Source organism: Moschus berezovskii, chromosome 1, assembly GCF_049115385.1.
Source record: "Moschus berezovskii isolate FMDL1 chromosome 1, NW_MosBer_1.0, whole genome shotgun sequence".
NCBI classification, from domain to species: Eukaryota; Metazoa; Chordata; class Mammalia; order Artiodactyla; family Moschidae; genus Moschus; species Moschus berezovskii.
In genome coordinates, this window is record NC_142460.1 from 117,000,337 (window position 1) to 117,022,790 (window position 22,454).

Sequence of the window (22,454 nt, forward strand, 5' to 3'; positions counted from 1 at the left end):
AGCAAAGGCAGTCTAGCTCCGATATCTTTGTTCTCAATCCCTGTACTGTATTGCTTCTCTCTTAACCTGATGAAAATAATTTCTTAAAAGTTATTAATGATGATGATGCCTTCATCTTCAGAAAAGACACAAATGTACAATACCATTTAAAACTGCAACCTAGAGAAGTGACTAATATGTCATTTTGGGCCCTTTAAGTCATTGAGGGAAACATTTTAGGGGTAGGAGATTTTTTCATGCCTCATAAATTATCTACTTATTCCTAGATGTACTGTTGCCTTGAACAAATTATCTGTTTAAATGAAGAAAGGTACTGAGAAAGGCAGAAACTGAATGTTATAGTACAGACCTGAGGCCAGGGGAAAAGTGGGTTTTCACTGTGGGGGAAGGGGGTTGGTGACCAAAATACCCACAGAATATAGTGAAAAGAAAAAAGAGAGAGGCATGGACTACTTAAAGGGATCTAGAAAAGTGAAGAAAGAATATCTGAACACATCATAATTTTGCTTCATATCTACCCTGAATACATATCATGCATGAAAATCAGCAAATGCTTATATGTTACTTGTACAGCCTTCTGCTATCCTTGGAAGAGTGCATTAGTCTTCCACTAGTGAGCTGTTAACACTTGGAGAACAGATTCTTTACTGTATCTTGGTTAGATTATCACAAATAAGTTTTGTTGTCGGTGGTGGTGTTTTGTTTAGTTCTTCTACTTAGATTAAATGAAGAATGCTACACATAAAATTGTCTTAAAGATCTGTCCTCCTTGGGTCACAAGTGTCCCGTGAAACAATTTTGACTATATTAACATAAAGATGTTCCGCAGGTATAAGCTATTTCTCTCCCAGCTCTACATTCAACTCATTCTCACTTTTCACACCAATCCTAGCCTTTCAGTACAGGAAACAAGCTTGCCTGGATCATTCGATTCAACTTGCAACCTTCACCATCACCACACTCACCTTCTGGTTGACAACACTAATATAAATAACAATGGTATCACCTTAAAATGTGTAGGTTTCATTTCATAGATTTCAAATAATTTTACATATGTTATTACTTTTACAAATACACACACCCTTCCAGAATATAGGTATTATTAAAATCTTCATTCTAGAAATGGACCATAGAATTTTAAGAAGACTTGGTTTGAGTGATTTGCCCGAGGTCAAGCATGTTCTAAAACAGTAACAGGCATGAGCCCATGGCCTGGTCCAGCCTTCACATAGGACCACACAAATGACATTTCCCCCTTTCCTCTTCTCTCTCACTATAGGTGCTTAGGTTATTACACCCCAGGAGGCCTTTTCCAAGACATACATACTCTTCTAGCAGTGAGCAGTTTTCTTTTGGCTCATATTTTCTGTTTCATTTTTGAGCCAAAAAATTATCCTGCTCAACACCAGTAAGGAAAAAAATAATGTTCTTGATAATGTAGTCTCGACTATGAAATGTTAAGTAAAAGACAACCTAAAAGAATTGAAAGCCTTTTCCATCAACCTTAAAAGTGCCTCTGATTCTTCACAAGCATCTCTGAGCAGTTCCCAGCCCCTCTTCATTTTGTGGGAAGTGAATGAGGGTGTCTGGGTTGTCAAAGTAACTGGCAAGTACTACTGCACGTAGAATGGGGTTCCCAGAGCTGCTAAACTTGCAGTGCACAAGACAGTCCCACACAGCATGAGATGTGACTGCCAAAAACTGACAAGAGTATCCACTGTTGAGAATCATTGAAAGCGAGACCTGCTTCTACTCAGTTAGACATTTGGAAGTATTAATTATCTTTATTCTCTTAGTTGGTTTCATTTTATTAGTAAAATATTACAAAACTGTAGAAATGCCTATTATTTCAGTAAACTGTAGTTTCGATGGCAATCTGTAAGCGACCTTCGAAACCTCACCACATTTGTGTATACAATGGAATATTACTCAGCCATAAAAAGGAATGAAATTGGATCATTTGTAGAGACGTGGATGGACCTAGAGGCTGCCATGCAGAGTCAAGTAAGTCAGAAGGAGAAAACAATTACTGCATACTAACACGTATATGTAGAATCTAGAAAAATGGTACAGGTGAGCCTATTTGCAGGTTAGGAACAGAGACACAGATATAGAGAACGGGTATGTGGACAGGGGGTGGGAGGGGCAGGGGGTTAATTGGGAGATCGGGATCTACATATATACACTTCTGTGTATAAAATGGCTAGCTGGTGGGAACCTGTGACATTGTGCAGGAAGCCCAGTGTAGCGCTCACACCGGAGCGGTGAGATGGAGGCTGAGTGAGAGGGAGGTTCAAGAGGGAAGGGATATATGTATATGTATAGCTGATTCACTTCACTTCAGAGCAAAAACTAACACATCATAAAGCAACTATGGCCCAATTTTTTAAAATTTAAAAAAAAATTTCACCACAGTGTGCGTATATTTTGGTTCTATTGGAAAATTGATTCCAAGCTCCGAAGAACCAGCTTACCATATTGGAGCTTGCCTGTGCCAGCAAATCACTCTTTGCCTTACTCTCCCCCTCTTGCCCTGTAGGTCCCAAGCACTTGAGAAATGTGCAGCTGAGTTTATGAGGCGTGGTTCAGTGGCACAGTACAATAAATATGAAGATGGTTTATCAGTCTGTATAATCTCTGTATTTCTGGGATTTCTTTTTTCCTACCCAAAGAGAGATTAAGAGATAGCATGGCAAGCTGTAAGACTATGCTTTTTCCTGACTCCTAAGGAGTTTTACCAGACAGTTCTGGCTACTTTTGCTGTAAGCTATTCTGCTGTGAGTGAATTTATTTTCTCCTCTGTATATTCTTCTTTCCAACTGCTTTACATTTTATATTAGCTCTAGAAACTGCTGGCGTGAACTATTGAGAGCAAAATTAGACTCAGAATTGTCTGTTTTTGTACAGCCAGACTCTCCTGTAGATATTTTGTCTCTTTTCAGAAAGACCTAAGATGACATTCTTTGTTTTTTTTTTCCCCTAATCTTTCCACAAGAAGCTGGATAAAACTTTATGATCCTGTTCTAGATTAGAGAAACAGATGTTCTGGATTTTTACACATACAGAAAGGGGAGGGTGCCCTCTGCTGGTGAATGTTTCAAGAACAGGGACTCAAATCGGTCATGGGAGAGTAGTGGTTGGGGAGCAGACCAGACCACAGGCGGGAACATTCCCAGAGGAATACTTCAAAAGGAAATCTTCAACAATAAGTACTAACTAAGCAAGCTTTTCAGGTTTATCAGGCTCCATAAACAGTCTTCAGATAGTCAGGGCAGTACATTATTTAATATGATGATGCTTTGTGGCATATGCAGAGTACATCATGAGAAATGCTGGGCTGGACGAAGCACAAGCTGGAATCAAGATTGCCAGGAGAAATATCAATAACCTCAGATATGCAGATGATACCACCCTTATGGTAGAAAGTGAAGAAGAACTAAAGAGCTTCTTAATGAAAGTGAAAGAAGAGAGTGAAAAAGTTGGCTTAAAGCTCAACATGCAGAAAACTAAGATCATGGCATCCAGTCCCATCACTTCATGGGAAATAGATGGGGCAACAGTGGAAACAGTGGCTGACTTTATTTTTCTGGGCCCCAAACTCACTGCGGATGGTGACTGCAGCCATGAAATTAAAAGACGCTTCCTCCTTGGAAGGAAAGTTATGACCAACCTAGGTAGTATATTAAAAAGCAGAGGCATTACTTTGCCAAAAAAGGTCCGTCTAGTCAAGGCTATGGTTTTTCTCATGGTCATGTATGGATGTGAGAGTTGGACTGTGAAGAAAGCTGAGCACCAAAGTATTGATGCTTTTGAACTGTGGTGTTGGAGAAGACTCTTGAGTCCCTTGGACTGCAAGGAGATCCAACCAGTCCATCCTAAAGTAGATCAGTCCTGGGTGTTCATTGGAGGAACTGATATTGAAGCTGAAACCCCAGTACTTTGGCCGCCTGATGTGGAGAGCTGACTCATTTGAAAAGACCCTGATGCTGGAAAGATTGAGGACAGGAGGAGAAGGGGACGACAGAGGATGAGATGGTTGGACGGCATCACCGACACAATGGACATGGGTTTGGGTGGACTCCAGGAGTTGGTGATGGACAGGGAGGCCTGGCGTGCTGTGGTTCATGGGGTTGCAAAGAGTAGGACACAACTGAGTGACTGAACTGAACTGAACTGAATTGTGACAATAGTCAGTCTCTACTCTAGAGTTATACTGTTGGTTTCAGGCTAAACCTGTTACAGTGTTATTATTTATGATTTCCTTGAGACTCAGATATTAGTTAATTCATCTAGAAAAGGAAAGAATTCAGTTTTAGGTTTTTCTTTTCTCAGAAGAATAGTAGGAAAAATCTTAATAGTAGGAAATGTCTTCTCACAAGAGTAGAAGGTAATGTTTTTAAACATCCCTAGTGTCCGATACTGGGTCACCCCAGGACCTGGAATATGACCATATTTAAGGATTCAAATGCCTTCATACATGCCTTTGTCTTTTGACTTTGTCCTTAGGAATGGTGCCAATGTCTAATTTTCTATTAGCCTACAGTCACTACCTAGTTTAAGCTTATCCATTATCTCCCAGGAGAATTCCAACAATGACCTCCCAATTGCAAGCTTCCCACCTTCAAATGCATCCTCTAAAGAGCTGCCAAAGGCAGCTTCCCTGGTGGTCCAGTGGTTAAGGCTCCACATTTCCACTGCAGGGGCACAAGTTTGGTTCGATCCCTGGTCGGGGAACTAAGATCCCACGTGCCTCACAGTGTGGTCAAAAAAAAAATTTCTTTTTAATTTTAAAAACAGTTGCCAAGGTTCTTTCTGCAAACCACAGAACTTCCCATGTCATTTAGTACTTAAAACCTGCAGGATAAAACTCAAGTTCCTTCATGCCTTCTCCCTGCTTTCCTTACCTGCTATAAACGGCAAGAAGGTCCCACTGGGGCCTCAGTCTTCCCTCTACTTGCAAGCTCTGCATCTGTGTTCCAACTGTACCCTATGCCCTGAATGCCCTTCTCAGCCTGCTCAACATTTTAGGTTGGACCAGGTTCTCATCTTCTGTAGGTCTCCTTCCCTAATACACCAATCATCTCAGCTGCATTTGTGCATATATCAACTATCCCACTTTACTTGTTGAGATATAATTATCTTCATGCATGTTTGCCTCCCCACTAGACCTTGATGATAGGCATTAGCTTATTCATCTCAGAATCTCCATCTTTGTGGAATGAATGAATTCACAAAGTATGCACACTTGAGTCTGATAAAAACATGTATTACAAATCCATATGACTCTAACAGGACCTCAGTTCCACATAAACCCAGATCTAAAAAGCAAAGTAGAGACACCCCTGTATGTCTAGAGGCTGTCACTGTTCCTGCTAAACACAAGAGATCTTGACTGGGTAAGATCCCACATCACATTTCCTGCCAATAACCCTTCAGTTGTTCCCTAACTTCTGCAGGAAAAAGTCCAAACTCATCTGCTTGGAATCCAAGACTACCATAATCTGTCCTTGACATAATTTTCTGGCCCTTTCTTCTTTTACACAAAACTTCTGCCTCTCCTTAGATTCTGCATCAATACTTTCCACCTTCAATGCCCTTGTATGTAATATAAGGGCCAAAGGCGGAAAAAAAGCTCCATTTTCTTCATCACCACTTAAAAATAATGATAGCCATTCTTCAGGTCTTAGCACTGAATCACTCCATTACAGCCAAAAGTAATCATTTCCCCCCTTTAAAATTCTATAGCACTTATGCTCTGCACTTCTTAGTTAACATTATGTACTTAACATTTGCATAGTTCTTTACAGCTATAAAACTGCCTCATATTTTGATTACTCTTTTCAAATATGGCTGTTATACCAATACTCAAATTGGCAGCTCACAGAGGTCAGCATCGTGTCCTTATACTTTTGACTGTTGCCATGACTCTAAATCTTATTGTAATAAGCATTTACTGAAAATGTCAATAACCCTATTTGGGGGTTCCTCATAGAAAAGTTAATCATCAAAAATAAAAGCAAGCTTATATATATAATCTGAAATGAGTTCTATTCATTTAGACCTCTTCAACGAGACATATATTTTTCTATAGGAATAATAATACATTTATTGATATGGCCAGGAAAGGAAAAGTTGACTGTGTCAGAGTAACAAGCCAGAACCAAGGAGAAAGCATGTCTGCTGGTGAGACAAGCAGGGGATAGGGACAGGGGAGGAGGACCAGACACCAACAGGCAATAGTAACTACCCTCTCTGTTTCATCAAGCACAGCAGTAGAGTCTTTAGAGAGTACCAGTGGTCAACAGTTTGGAGAGTAATTAGCGCCAAGGAATTCCAACAAAAGTTAATAAAGTCTTGTAAAAGGCACAAAAGAAAAGAATGGTTTTACATACGAATAAATAGTACTATTAATAAAGAGTACAGAACCACAGTGAAGAGGCCAAATTTTGATGCCAAATGTATTTTGTTCAATCCTGATCTTTTGGAAAACTAATATCCTCAATTTGAGGAACCTCAGTTTCTTCCTTTCATAGCTTGAGTGTAAGAATTACATGAGATGAAAAAGTAATTACTGTATACTGTGCTGGCCAAAAAGTTCGGTTGGGTTTTTTATAAAGACGTTACAGAAAAACCCTAATGAAACTTTTTGCCAACCAGTACATGGTAGGCATTCAAGAAATATTAGTTGCTGTTACAAATAACAATACTATTATTGTTGTAGTGTGGGGTGGTTATCAATTGAGAATCTAGAGACATGCAATATTTTAAATTCCTGGGTAAGAGGCAGACAGTGAGCTTCAAGGAAAACTCTCATCCATTACTGGACAACCTTGCAAGAGCAAGTATGGCTAGAACTCCAGAATAACCACACCTGGAATCAAGTTAGGACCACACTGAACTAGGTTTGGTCTGCAGAAGGTAGAAGCTTGGTCTCAGGGACAACTTTCAGCTATTAGAATTAGGCAATTAGGCACAGTGGCAGGCTTGTTACAAAGATCCAAATTTATTCAGTGTCCATCAACTACCAAAATGCATGAACCTGCAGCACGTAGGGGCTGAGCCTCCGGGTGGACTAGGGGTAGTGGAGAAGGAAAGAGGATGACGGAGGCAAAGTGCAAACAGAAGCAGACATGAGCACCATATGCATCAGGTTTTCCAGAGAAACAGAGCCAGTAGGAAACAAATATACATGGAACTGGCTTATGTGACTATGGGGGGGCGAGGAGTCCTGTGAGCTGTAGCTAGCAAGCTGAAGACTCGGGAGCCACCAGCGCTGCAGTTGCAGTCTGAATTTAAAGACCTCAGAACCCAGAGAGCTGATGGTATAAGTTCCAGTCCAAGTCTGAATCCAAAGGTAGGAGAAGATCTGTCTCAACTCAAAGACAATCAAAGTGAATTCTCCCTTACTCAACCTTTTTTTTCTACTCAGGCCTTCAACAGGTTGGATGAAACACACCTGCTTTGGAGAGGGCAATCTGCTATACACAGTCTATGGCTTTAATATTAATTTCATCCCCAAACACCCTTACAGACACACCTAGAAGAATAATTCATCAAATATCTGGGTGCACCATAGCTCAGTCAAGTTGACACTTAAAATTATCCCCCACAAGCACCTACTACTTATCAGGTGTTGAAAGAGGCTCAAGAACAGTGCCTCCTGAGGCTTAGTCTAGAGCTACTTCCAGAGTTGATGGGGATGTTCTGTGTCATTCAATGTAGTAGCCACTAGCTATTTGTGGCTATTGAGGACTTGAAATGTACCTCGTGTACCTGAGAAACTAAACTTTAAATTTTAATTTTAATTCATTTAAACATTAAATATAAATAGCTATATATGTCTAGTGGCTACCACATCAGAAAATACAGGTCTAGGGAAAGAAGGTAATACACAAGGAAATCAACAAGTAATCACACAATGCGAGACTTACACAGGAAAAGGCTAAGATTCTGGTTGAGGTAGGACAGAACGTGTTTCTTTAAAATGGTCAGAGTAGGCCTCACTGAAGAGGTTATCAATGTTTAAGCTAAAGCCCAAAGGCCTATATCCTGAGAAGGAGCAGCCAGATGAATAACTGAAGGAATAGATTCCAGGCAGGAGGAACCACATGCACAAATGCCCCAAGGTAGGAAACTTCCTATTTGCTTTGAGCAACTGAATAAGCCACACTTGACGGAAAAAGTGTTGAGGAAGAAAGAAAGGACAGCCTATTACAATAGTGGCAGGCCACCATAGGAGTTTGGGTTTTATTGAGGTAATTTACAGTTACTCTTTTAAACATCATTGTGGCTAACTGCCATGTGGAAAATACATGAGCCTACAAAAAGATGCTCCGTGGGTGTGTGGGTGTGTGTGTGTGTGGGTGCATGAGCTTGAGTGAATGTGCTAGTTTGGCCCTCCTCCCAATCAGAATATAATCTCCTTAGTATTAGCATGTATTTGTATTCAGAAGGAATATGCACTTTGCATCCATATTAATTTATGTAAAATTAATGGTGTGTATATACATATGCTCTTGAGCTTTCTTAAGTGTGGGAAGAAGGAAGCAACCTGTTAAATACAGTGAAAATGAATTCTGCAGTGAAAATTATCTGATAGAAACACATCTAAGAAGTACTTAAACCAGTTGCACAAATGAAATAGCCGCATACAAACTCTGAAAGATTATCTATAAACTCTTGAAAGAGGTCATTTCCTGGTTGCAGAAGAAAGGAAAGGAGTAGGAACTTTAAAAGGTTAAAAAGGCAACCATGAAACGGACTAATGTCAAGCAAAGGGGACCCACAGAGAAAGATAAAAGAAATTGGAGTTAATTAACTTAGGGAAGAGAAGATTAATAAACTATTGTGAGGATACGTAGATGGAGGATAAAGTCTAGTTGGGGTTGCAGCACCACTGGATAGAAAACTGAAGCCTGCAGAATAAAACTGCAGAAGATGCTATTTATGACTGTGAAACTGGAATCAGTGAGGAAAGCAGAGCAATGTCCTTCCATGGAAGTCTATAATATAGAATAGATTCTCATCAGTCTCATTTGAAAGGTTTAAGTGTGATCCTGCCCAAAGGCAAGATGCTGAACGGAATGACTTTTCAAGGTCCCAGTCAGTCAGCCCAGCAAGACCACACAGCAGAGGGTGTGATGTGATTTTCTTTTGTTTACCCATATCTTATTGTTTTACACCACCATGTGGCCACACTGAGTAGAAATGCTATAAATTTTGAATCTGAACATAGTCCTGGAGAGATGTCAATAATGGATTCTCATACTTTTAGAACTGCACAGTCTGTTTAGAGATATTCAATGTGTAAAGTCACCTGGCATGAATATCTTTATTCATCATGATTCTTTTTCAATATTAGTTTGGAAAATGACACTGATATCTCCCTTATAAATAACAACATGTCAAATTCTTTTATTGTGTATTTGCTATTTGATAGAAATAGGATTTGATTTACAATAAGCTGAGTTCATGACATAAAAATCTTTTATTTTAGATGCTATTTATTTGAAAGCCAGATTCTGACCCTTTTACATTTAACATATATTAAGTAAACATGACTACAGAAAGAATAATTTTTAATGAATTCAAATACAGGATCAAAAGAACAGTCGATTTACTTTCAGAAAAAAACAGTAATTATCAACACATTTTTCAAGACATCATGTTAAAAATAAATTTAGATGCAACACATTAAGTTACTGTGCTTCTTGGTACCTTTTTTCTTTAATTTATGTGATAAATATATCAGCATCCATTAGCATTTGTTAAGCTCTCATATGAGCTAAATGTTGCAGTGGATTCTATTTAATACATTGGAGAAATTGACAAAGCCCAGTCTGTCCCTTCATTCCCATGTCACCTCTACTAAAAAAGCTTCTGTTAATATGGACAGTGAGGTAGACCTAGGGCCAGGCTGCTTGTGTTACAATCCTAGTAAACCATGTGTCATAGTTTATAAGGAGTTTAAGTTTTTAGTTGAAGTAAATAAATAATGTTTTGTCATTTAATCAACAAATATTTATTGTATGAGGACCACACTATATACTACCACATTAACAATGCCAGGCACTCCTTGGGCACTGCAGAGAGAACAGTGAATCAAATAGACAACAATTCCGGCCCCCAGGGAGCTTCCATTCCAGTGATGACCCACACGGTAAATATTGGGGCTTTGGGGGCCATAAGGTCTCTGTTATAATTATTCAGCTCTGCTACTATAGCACAAGAGCAGTCATAGACAAAACAGAAACAGTGCACAAATAGATGAGCATCGCTATGTTGCATTAAAACTTAATTAACAAACCCAAGTGGCAGACCAGATATGACCCACAGGCCTTGGCTAGCTGACCCCATAGTAGAAGAAGACAGTAACAAATAAACACTATGTGAAACGGTGATAAGTACTGTGGAAAAAAGTAAAAACAAGCAAGAGTATGAATAGGATTAGAGTGTATCAGGGTCATCCTTTACTGAGAAAATAACACCTGATAAAGACCTGAAGAAGGTGAGCAGAAGAGTCAGGGGTGTCTAGGGAAAGAATATTCTAGGACAGAGACTGTCAGGTGCAAAATCCCAGAGGCAACAGTGTACCTGTTCTTTTTGAGGAAAGCAGGTGGACAGTTTGGAGCAACTAGGAAATGAGATCAGAGAAGTAATATGTGACCAGATGGCATGAGGCTCAAATTCCATTTTAAAGACGAGTATTCACTCTGAGTGAGAATAGGAAGCCTTTTCAGTTCTAAGCACAGCAGTGACCTGCTCTGGTGCACTAATTTTAATGGGATCATTCTGGCTGCTGTATTGAGAATAGACGGAGGGAGAAGCAGGGAGTCCAGTGTGGAGTCTGTTGCAATAATCCTGGTGAGACATGATGGACCAGATGGTAAGGCTGGAGGTGGTGAGAAGAGACAGGATTTGAAATAGGTTTAAGATAACCTGACCAGAATTTTATCTTGGATTGAATGGAATGTGAGACAAAGTGTGATGACACTAAGATTTTTGCCTAAGAAATTAGATAGATGGAGAAGACTTCTAGAGATAGAAGAAGAAAGGAAGATCAGGGTCTCAGGTTTGGAGATAAGTTTAGGTATCCAAGTGGTGATGTTGAGATGGCAGCTTTAATAAGAGTCTGCAGATCTAAGAAGAGGATTAAACTCGGGGTATAAATGAATGAGCTGTCAATCCATGGATGGTGTTTAAAACCATGAAACTGGTGAGATCACCAAGGAATTGAGTACAGAAAGAAAGAGAATGGGTACAAGCATTGTGCTCTGGGAACTCCAAGGTTAGGAGTCCAAGAAAATGAGGAGACACCAGCAAAGGAGACTGAAAAGAGCAACCAGGAAGACAGGAGGGAAGTCTTAAAGAGCAGAGCTGTGCAAGCCCAGTGGGAAGAGGATACTGGAGGAGAGAACAGTTGCATCAGTTATACTGGACAGTATGTGTAAAGACTGAGAATTAAGCCACTGCATTTAAGAGTGTGGAGACCATTAGCAGCATCAATAAGAGTGGTTTCAGTGAAGTGGGAGCAATAAGACCCTTGCTAAAGTGAGTTGCAGAGGGAAGTTTTGGTTCTTTCATTCTTTCTTTTTTTAAGAGTAAGAAGATGATAACTGGAAGGGAAGTGAATCAAGAGAGGATTTGGGGGTGTCTTGTTTTGTTTTAAGGTGGTAGGAAGAACAGCACTGTTGTGTGTTAGTAGAAAAGCTCTGAGAAAAGGAGAAATTTAAAGAAAGAGCAGGAAGGTAAGATTGAAAGAGCAAGAAAATTGTGGAGCAGTTTCCGTGGGTGGGCAAGACAGGATAAGATCTGGAGCAGAATTGTGGGTGGGCCGGATTCACATTCTGCATGTAAAGCGCTTCTCATGGTGCTCAGCACTTAGTAAATCTCCAAACAGACATATTAAACTACCAACTGTCAATTAAAAGGGTTGGGCTAAAGTGGTCTTACAGTTCCAGTGTAGCTACAACATTCACTAGATGAATCAAAGTAAGTTGAATAGAATAAAGATGATGAAAGGAAGACATTTAGAAGTAACACTGAGTCACATCAAGTAGCATCTAGGATATTAGTCTAAAGGTAAACAAAAGTCTAAAAGATTCCTAAAGGAATGTAGAAAGAGTGATGGGTTAGTGTTTCCTTCTGACTCATGATGTGAGTCAAGTACCAGGATCCTGCTAGGTCCTTGACTCCTTGTAGATAATTAATCAATTATCTTTGCCCTTTATAAGTTCAGCATGATGGAAAACCACTATCTCTTGTCTCACAAGCACTGCATGGCATAATGTTATTCCCATGCCCTTTCCATGTTCTTCCACTGATTTTTACACTGTTTCATAAAGGCTAAGCTGTAGGGCAGCCATGATAGGGCAACAGACAAAGGAAGGTGAGGGGTAAAAGCATAACTGTCATTTCCACTGAGAAGAAAATGGGGTTGGAGCAACTGCAATCCCACTGTGTTCCTAACATGAACACAGCTCTGTGCCAAGTACTGGACGAAACACACTATACCTATGAAAAATATCCCAGCAAACATGTAGCTCTATGAAACTATAGTTTGTTATCTTTTTATGGTTATAATAATTGTGCTTCACTGAGGGCAGGTAGCTAATTTCAATGAATCTTAATTCTTCACTTAATTTCAATATAGATTTGGAGATGTGTTCTCTTGGAAAAAGGACTTGAGCCTCCAGGTGTCATAAAATCATACTTAAGAAAGTAGTAAAATTCGACCACATGTTGTAATAGAAAAGCAACTTTTGGAAAACATTGATGAAAACAATAAAACTCCTAATTTTGCAATGATGAACTCAAAACCAACTCACCAAAAGCTTTACAAATGCAGGAAAGCTGAGAAGCCCACTGTAGTAACCTACCTCCTCTTCTCTCACAATTGTTCCAATCCAAGGACAGCAATGACTAACATGATAGAAACAATCGATTTAGATTTTACTTAACTTGAGCCACTGTGTCTATGATCCAGGGTTATCTTTTACAGTTCTTGCATGTCTCAAAACTGTGAAGTTTCTTTCCTGAACTCTGCTCAATATTTTTAGTACAATATGTATGTTGTCCCTGAAATATTTAAGGGGACCTGTGACTAGAATGTGTAGAAGCTGGTGTCTGACTACTGATTAACACTTATATCTGGCTTGCCACCTGTTGCTCAGCTTAACACTGTTTATTTTAGAGCTAGGTAAACTATGCTAAATCTGGCCCAGGATATGTGTTTTGTAAATAAAATCTTACTGGAACACAGAAAGTCATCCTTATTTGTTTATTTATTGTTTACAGCTGCTTCTAAAAGGCAACTGTGAGTAGTTAGGGCCAACAAAGCTTAAAGTATTTACTACTTGGCCTTTTACAGAAGGGGCTTCCCTGGGTGGCCCTAGTGGTAAAGAACCTGCCTACCACTATAGGAGATATAAGAGACATGGGTTCAATCTCTGGGTCAGGATGATCCTCTAAAGGAGGGCATGGCAACCCACTCCGATATTCTTGCCTAGAGAATCTCATGGATAGAGGAGCCTGGTGGGCTACAGTCCATGGGGTCGCAAAGAGTCGGCCATGACTGAAGCGACTTGGCAGGCACTCACGCCTTTACAGAAAGAGGTTTCCCATACCTTGTTTAACTGATGGCTGGTGTCCTCATTAAGCAGTGTTTGTCTGAGCTGTATTACATATCCACATGCTGACAAAAGGAGGAATCAGAGTGCAGATCAAGTCTTCACCTCTGAGGACCCAACTTCTATGAATCTATGCTGCCCTCGGCAGTAAAATTTTACATTTTCCTTGATATCTTAAATTCAGAATTTATAAAATGGATTTCCGTTATGTAACAAGCACCTACATGTCAAGTAGATTTACTTTATTGGTTATTACATGAAGAAAATTTTACAGGTGTTTCTGTGCTAAGTCACTTCAGTCATGTCCGACTCTTTCCAGCTCTATGAACTATATAGCCCACCAGGTTCCTCTGTCCATGGGATTCTCCAGGCAAGAATACTGGAGTGGGTTGCCATGCCCTCCTCCAGGGACAAGTGTTTGTATCAAAATGCAAATATCTGAAATTTACTTTGCCCCTCTCTAGTCTAATTTTTATAACTTGTTTTCTACCCCCTATCAGTTTGTGTGATATGAAAAACTCCTAGCTCGTTTCATCTTATTAAACCAGGACTTTGAAAAATATAAAAAGTTTTCTAAAAATTATTCTTAAATTATTGCCATTTATTTTGAAATGTCAGTGAATAGATTCATTTCAATACCACATGTGTGAAAAGAGAAATATTGAGCTGAATAATCCTTCAAATGGTAGTACGTTTTCCCCATTGTTAATCTTTAGAGTTCTAATTTTTTGTCTGTCCTGAGCGAAAATCTAAACATTCTAATTCTTCAACAGAGTACCATAGTAAGTTTATAGCTGCCCTGTCTTAGACAATATATATATTTAGGGAAGGAAAATTTCTAATTCAATTTACAATTATGTCAAGAAACAACACGTATCTGCAGGCAAAGATAAGAAACACATTCAGGGTACAAAGTGATAGGTCTGCTTAAGTAAATAAACTTTCGGTACTAGTGATTAGGCACACAGGATTATTATATGTTTAATTGGCCAATGTGACAATTTGGAATTACTTCCAGTCATGTTTAATTGGATTTGGAATCTCTAGAGGAAAGAAATAGAGAAGCCTAGCAGAGGAAAAGTCATAAAAGTAAACTGTTTTTCCAAAGGGTGCTAAGCAATGAATTAATATCCACTGCACAATGGTTTTTAATATCCCCTCAGCTTAATAAGACTAATGTGGTGGTTATACACACTAGATTCCAAAACTAATTCAATGAAACACCAAGGCCAGGAAAGCGAAGTATTTGTTGAGTGGGAAATTTTTTATTTTCAATTTTAAGATGACTAGTTAAGCCTAAGGTGAATAATCTCTAATTTAGGTAAAGTCTGAGACATGCCTAAATACCAGTATAACAGTTAGCTATATATGTTATGCTAGACTTGAAGGTGTTCTAGAGTCCATAAAATAAATGTTACTCTATAAATGCTTTGAAGTTTACTAAGAGGTAACCCAATGAAGCATTCTCTTTAAATATTCTTACACTATATAAACAGAAAAACCATGTAGAAGACAAATGGCATGTTGCTTCTCTTCTAGATTTAATTTCAGTACCAAAAAAGACCTACTTTCTACATTCTAAAATGTGCTTTATGCTTTGCTTAATATTTGCCTAGTCAAATTTAAACAAGATCTTCTTTGGTATTTATATATACTGCCTGCTATAGTTTTCCTTCTGTCCTACCTATAAAAAAATCTTTTTTAATCTGTCCTTGTTTTTAGGAGTGCCATGATTGCTGACTACATGTTCTGGCTCTGTGGAGGAAGTGAACATGGTATAAGCAAGCTCATCAAACTGTATTGGCAGGTAAAAATTGATGTCCCAACCAGGGAGGAGGAGCCCGTTTCATTTTTAGAACCAAAATGAAGGACTGGTGCTTAAAAGACTGGCTGGAAAAGGTAGCTCTGGGCATATCAATCAGAAGGACACTACTCAGTAGTAATGTATTTATAATGAAGTAGATTTTCTGAGACTAATTTTAAGGGCAAAATTCAAGGCTGTTAACCCTTGGCCCATACTTCAGTTTTACAACCCAATATAAATTTTAGACATCCCAGGAACTATGTTCCCAGGCATGCTGCTATAATGACATGATCCTTTAAAATATGAACATTGTGTTTTCATAGATTCTTTCTGGTCTGTGAACTGTAAAAGCAAATTCTAGAAGTAGAAGGCAATGGCAAGCCACTCCAGTACTCTTGCCTAGAAAATCCCATGGATGGAGGAGCCTGGTAGGCTGCAGTCCGTGGGGTCGCTAAAGGTCGGACACGACTGAGCGACTTCACTTTCACACGTTGGAGAAGGAAATGGCAACCCACTCCAGTGTTCTTGCCTGGAGAATCCCAGGGACGGGGGAGCCTGGTGGGCTTCCGTCTATGGGGTCACACAGAGTCGGACACGACTGAAGTGACTTAGCAGCAGCAGAAGTAATACCAATTACATAATAAATAAAAATACAAAGATCTATTGTATTTGTGGGGTAATGTAGCATCTGAAACACTTAATCCATTATAAACTGCAGATCTTCTTTCTTATTTATTATTCAAAATGACAAGAAGTCATACCAGAGGTCAACTAGATGTCAAGAAGGGAGTCACAATTTCTCAGAATTTTAAGAAGAATTTCTTGTTGTTGTTCACTTGCTAAGTTCTTTCTGACTCTTTGTGACCCCATGACTGCAACACACCAGGCTTCCCTGTCCTTTACTATCTCCCAGAGTTTGCTCAAACTCATGTCCATTGAGTCGGTGATGCCATTCAACCATTACTAATTCAGTCTCCTTCACAACATACAAATCTGTTCTTATCCTGCTCTCTCCCCACAAACTGTCAATGACTTTCTCCTGAAATACATTCAAGGTGAGGAACTCATTCCCAAAAATATAACATCTAACTCCCTAATTACTGAACTACTTTCTTCATTAAAATGGATTTCTACTCCCTTAAAACTTTCATCAAGTTGTTCCCAGTGAGGCCACATGAACAAAATAGAAACCCACTTCCAAATGAAATGTTATCAAATATTTAAAAATCCAGTACAGAAGCCTCTTCCAAATCTCCTCTCCAAACTGTGTGTGGTCTTTTTTTCCTTTGTATTTCAAGATGGTTTAATGTCATTGAATATGAACCTTATCAACAAACTAGAATAAGATCTGCTAAGACCCGATATGGGCTTCCCTGGTGGCTCAGAGGTTAAAGCGTCTGCCTCCAATGCGGGAGACCCGGGTTCGATCCCTGGGTCGGGAAGATCCCCTGGAGAAGGAAACGGTAACCCACTCCTGGAGAATCCCATGGACGGATAAGCCTGGTAGGCTATCGTCCACGGGGTCGCAAAGAGTCAGACACGACTGAGCAACGGAACGGAAGACCCGGAAGACCCGATATGTAAGATAGAAATAATTGTCAACAGTCTCCTGACACTTCCTGACATTTTTCCCACATTTTCAGTGTTGCGTCTTGGTGCCTGGTTTTCTGTTTCTATATCACCTATTATCCTTGTTGAACAATAAAGTACTAGGTCTATCATATAAAATTCTTAGTAATTTATACGGTTCCATCTGAATATTTGGAACTCAATTCACCTGCTATAAAAAGTAAAGATTTAAATTAGCTTTAATAAACTTGAAACCTGTAAATTGACCTTCAAAGTATGTAAAAGTTAAGACTTTATTTATGTAAATACAAGATATTCCTAAGGAAATCTAGACCATGCAAAACAGTAGTTACTTGTATCAGTTCAGTTCAGTCCAGTCGCTCAGTCATGTCCGACTCTTTGCGACCCCATGAATCACAGCACGCCAGGCCTCCCTGTCCATCACCAACTCCCGGACTTCACTCAAACTCATGTCTATCAAGTCGGTGATGCCATCCAGCCATCTCATTCTCTGTCGTCCCCATCTCCTCCCGCCCCCAATCCTTCCCAGCATCAGAGTCTTTTCCAGTGAGTCAGCTCTTTGCAGGAGGTGGCCAAAGTATTGGAGTTTCAGCTTTAGCATCAGTCCTTCCAATGAACACCCAGGATGGATCTCAGTTAGAATGGACTGGTTGGATCTCCTTGCAGTCCAAGGGACTCTCAAGAGTCTTCTCCAGCACCACAGTTCAAAAGCATCAATTCTTCAGTGCTCAGCTTTCTTTACAGTCCAACTCTCAAATCCATACATGACCACTGGAAAAACCATAGCCTTGACTAGACGGACCTTTGTTGGCAAAGTAATGTCTCTGCTTTTTAAGAGGAACTAAAAAGCCTCTTGATGAAAGTGAAAGAGGAGAGTGAAAAGGTTGGCTTGAAGCTCAACATTCAGAAAACAAAGATTATGGCATCTGGTCCCATCACTTCATGGGAAATAGATGGGGTAACAGTGGAAACAGTGTCAGACTTTATTTTTTGGGGCTCCAAAATCACTGCGGATGCTGATTGCAGCCATGAAATTAAAAGACGCTTACTCCTTGGAAGCAAAGTTATGACCAATCTAGATAGTTACTTGTATGTATGTAAGCAAATAGTTGTAAAGAATTGCCAGATGTGGAAAATAAGCAAATAATATCTACTACATAGTTATATTAAAAGAAAGTGAAAGCGTTAGTCACTCAGCCATGTCTGACTCTTTGAGACGCTATGGACTGTAGCCTTCCAGGCTCCTCTGTCCATGGTGTTCTCCAGGCAAGGATACTGGAGTAGGTAGCCATTCCCTTCTCCAGGAGATCTTCCTGATCCAGGGATTGAACCCAGTTCTCTTGCACTGCAGGTAGATTCTTTACCATCTAAGCTACTGAGAAAACGCATAGTAAAAGAACGGGGTTATTATTAAAGGATTTCAGAGGTTTTTGAAGAAAGCTGGGAAAGCATTTGAATCTTGAGGGTTAGATGACATTCAGCAGACCTGACATTTACTAGGTTCCAAATGAATGCTTGATTAATTTATTCATTCATTAAACAAAAACGTATTGAGCATCCAATATTTTTTCTACACTGAACAAGGAAAAAATAGATCCAATGTTGGTATAGCCTAAGATAAGTTAAGAGCTTGAAATTTTTATAAATGAATTTTTGTCTGTCTTCTTCAGCTTTTAAAGAGTATTAATAGCCCTATTTTACTTAACTCAAATTTTTAAAAAATATCTCCACTTACCAAAAAGTACGCTATACAAAAAAGGAATAAAACAAATGCTATTATTTTACTATTTTCTGTTAATAAAATATTACAAAAAACATATTTGTCTTTGTATTCTTTTTCGCCTTTAATTTGAAGCAACTTGATATACTTAAAAAGGGCCCTCATCTGGAAGTCATATCTGACTCAGTTCAAGTTCTAACACCAACATCTAACCTAAAGCAGGCTAGTCTCCAGGGGAGCTTCAGATAGAAAATAAGAGATGATGGTTGGATGGCATCACCGACTCAGTGGACATGAGTTTGAGCAAGCTCTGGGAGTTGGTGATGGACAGGGAAGCCTGGCGTGCTGCAGTCCATGGGGTCGCAAACAGTCGGACATGACTGAGTGACTGAACTGAGAACAAGGGATTTGAGGTTTATCCTTAAAGCCCATCTTAGCTCTAAAATCTCCTATTTTCAGGGACATTCAAATATGATGTCACACAACCTACTGATGATATGATAAATGAGAGGTTAATATCCAAAATACATAAGTGGCTCATACATCTTAACATCAAAAACAAAAACAACCTGATTTAAAAATGGGCAGAAGACTTGAAAAGACATTTTTCCAAAGAGGACATGCAGATGGAAAACAGGTACCTGAAAAGACACTCAACGTTGCTAACTATCAGGGAAATCAAAACCACAATGAGCTATCACCTCACACCTGTTAGAATGGCTGTCATCAAAAAGACCACAAATAAAAAATGTTGCTGAGGATGTGGAGGAAAGAGAAACCTCCCACACTGTTAGTGGGGATGTAAAATTAATATAGCCCCTGTGGAAAATAGTATGGAGTTTTCCCAAAAAACTGAACATAGAACTACCAAATGATCCAGCAATTCCATTCCTGAATTTATAACAAAAACACTAATTCAAAAAGATACACGCACACAAATGTTCAAAAAGGCATGATTTATAATTGTCAGGATATGGAAGCAACCTAAGTGTCCATCAATAGATGAGTGGATAAAGAAGATGTAGTGTGTGTATATATACATATATATAATGAAATACTACTCAGACATAAAGAAGAATGAAATTGTGTCGTTTGCAACAACAATGAATGGACCTGGAGGATATTATGCTAAGTGCAATAAGTCAGGCAGAGAAAGACAAATACTATATGATGTCCCTTATATGTGGAATCTTAAAAATACAACAAACTAGTGAATATAATGAAAAAGAAGCAGAGTCACAGATATAGAGAACAAATTAGTGGTTACCAGTGAAGATAAGGAAAGAGGGAGGAGAAATAGGGCAAGGAGATTAAAATATGCAAACTACTATGTATAAAATAAGATACAATGATATACAATACAGGGAATGCAGTAAATATTTTATGATAACAATAAATGGAGTACAACTTTTAAAATTTTTTAATCATTATATTGTACACTTGTAATTTATAAAATATTGTACAACTATACATCAATAAAAAACACATATAAGTTGCAAAGTTTAAGGAAAAAAATAACATAACTAGAAAACATCCTGCAGATAAGTTCCACAAACAAAACCCCTCTAACCTGCTCCAACAAGAGCACTCCACACCAGTGTCTCCATAGTTACATAATTCCTTCTGCTCACCAGTCTCTTCCTGATCTTCATTCAAATGTATATATCTTTCCCCAAACCTTGGTCTGTTCTAAATCAAAAGGGGTATGTGGAACACTGCCAGAGAGTACGCAGTCCATGTTAACTTTAAAGAGAAGTCTGTCCCAAAGCACCATGGCAATCAAAGTGTTCACTTTAAGAATGCCCCAAACATCACAGACTAGAAATTATGTCTGCATGTACATTAGTAGCTGTCCATTAAGGCCAAAGAGACAAGGGCTATTTTCACTATTTCATAAATGAAGAAGTTATGATTTATCTGCCTTTCAACCACATAAAATCTCTACCATTCTGGTCAGTTATTCTTTTAGAAATGTTCAACAGGAAATTGAAAATTTCAGAATGTAAAAACTTAAGAACAAGTCTAAACTTACTCTCACAGTCTGTCAGCTTACAAACTCTCAGATGCAGATGAACACACCTTTGCTTTGGTGAATTCAAGAATGGCTTTCAATTGTATTAGGAATATTTTTCATATCATCAGCTCAGCAGGAAAAAAATGCATAAAGCTCTACACTATGTGACAGCTCATACTGGGATATGTTGCTTTCATTAAAAGTGTTTGCCCCCCTTATTCTATAATATTACCTCTTCATACTGTTTATGGGGCTCTCAGTCCCATCACTCCATGGCAAATAGCTGGAGAAAAAGTGGAAATGGTGAGAGACTTTATTATATTCTTGGGCTCCAAAATCACTGCAGACGGTGACTGCAGCCACAAAATTAAAAGACACTTGCTTCTTGGAAGAAACGCTATGACAAACCTAGACAGCAGTAGAAAGCAGAGACATCACTTTGCCAACAAAGGGCCATATAGTCAAAGCTATGGTTTTTCCAGTAGTCATGTACAGATGTGAGAGTTGGACCATAAAGAAGACTAAATGCCAAAGAATTGATGCTTTCAAATTGTAGTGATGTAGAACTCTCTCGAGAGTCCCTTGGACAGCAAGAAGATCAAATTAGTCAATCTTAAAGGAAATCAACCCTGAATATTCATTGGATGGACTGATGCTGAAGTTGAAACTCCAATACTTTGGCCACTGATGCGAAGAGCCAACTAATTGGAAAAGTCCCTGATGCTGGCAAAGATTGAGGACAGGAGGAGAAGGAGACAACAGAGGATGAGATGGTTGAATAGCATTACTGACTCAAGGGACATGAGTTTGAGCAAACTTCGGGAAACAGTGAAGAACAGGGAGCCTGGCGTGCTGCCATATATGGAGTTGCAAAGAGTTGGACATGACTAAGTGTCTGAACAATCACTTCTTCAGAGGTGAAGAGGGCTGGAACTAACTTGTCACACTGTACCTGCATTCATTCTTCTACAACTTGATACTCATCTTCTGTTATCAGTCAGTCTCCTCTTCTCAAACACCCCCAAACTTTACAACTTCACAATTCCAAACTGATTAGCAAAATGGAAAGTCCCTAGTCCAGCCATTTTAAGGTAGTGAAACATATGTATTCATATATTGCTCCTAAAGTAATAAAATTATTCCAAGAAGATCTTGAAGAGTAAATTCTAGTCTGTCTCCCAAGCCCCCTGCCTGTTAGATCCAGGGCTAAATTGAATAGCATCTGAAGCAGAGCTAGATTTAATAGCATCAACAAATGTAAAAACAAACAAGTGTTCCTCTTCCACTCCTGTTTCCCTTTCCTGTTCGCTCACCTTTATTTTCAGCCATGCTTTCAAACACATGAGTTATCCTGTGCACAGCTTTATCTCCTGCAATGTGAGGAACAGAGCCAGCTCTGGTCTGCATCACTCAGCAAAGCAGAGTGAGAAAAGGCAGTAACAGCTAATTTTGTTTCAGAACTCCCATGAAACGAGTACAGAGAAATCCCACTAAACGGGGGCAAGCTGCCTGGTCAGCTCATTCCCCACCTTGACTGTTCTTTTTAAATTCTTTCTTTCTTTGAGCCACAAACCCCTTTGAGAATCTCATTGAATTGACAAGAATCCATCTAGAAACAATACTCAGAAACACATACACAAGGAAAAAATGTGCTTTTTATCTCATTGCATTGGAAATTGATCTACACATAGTTGCTAA

At 39.1% G+C, this 22,454-nt stretch overlaps 1 protein-coding gene across 1 annotated transcript in view; it reads left to right on the forward strand.

Moving 5' to 3' along the window:
• SPATA16 (spermatogenesis associated 16) overlaps window positions 1–22,454 on the forward strand; it is a 266,115-nt gene that overhangs the window by 151,840 nt on the left and 91,821 nt on the right. Inside the window, exon 4 of the mRNA XM_088842623.1 lies at window positions 15,351–15,435. Within this exon, the coding sequence (XP_088698749.1) occupies window positions 15,351–15,435 (85 nt within the window). The remainder of the gene's footprint in view (window positions 1–15,350; window positions 15,436–22,454) is intronic.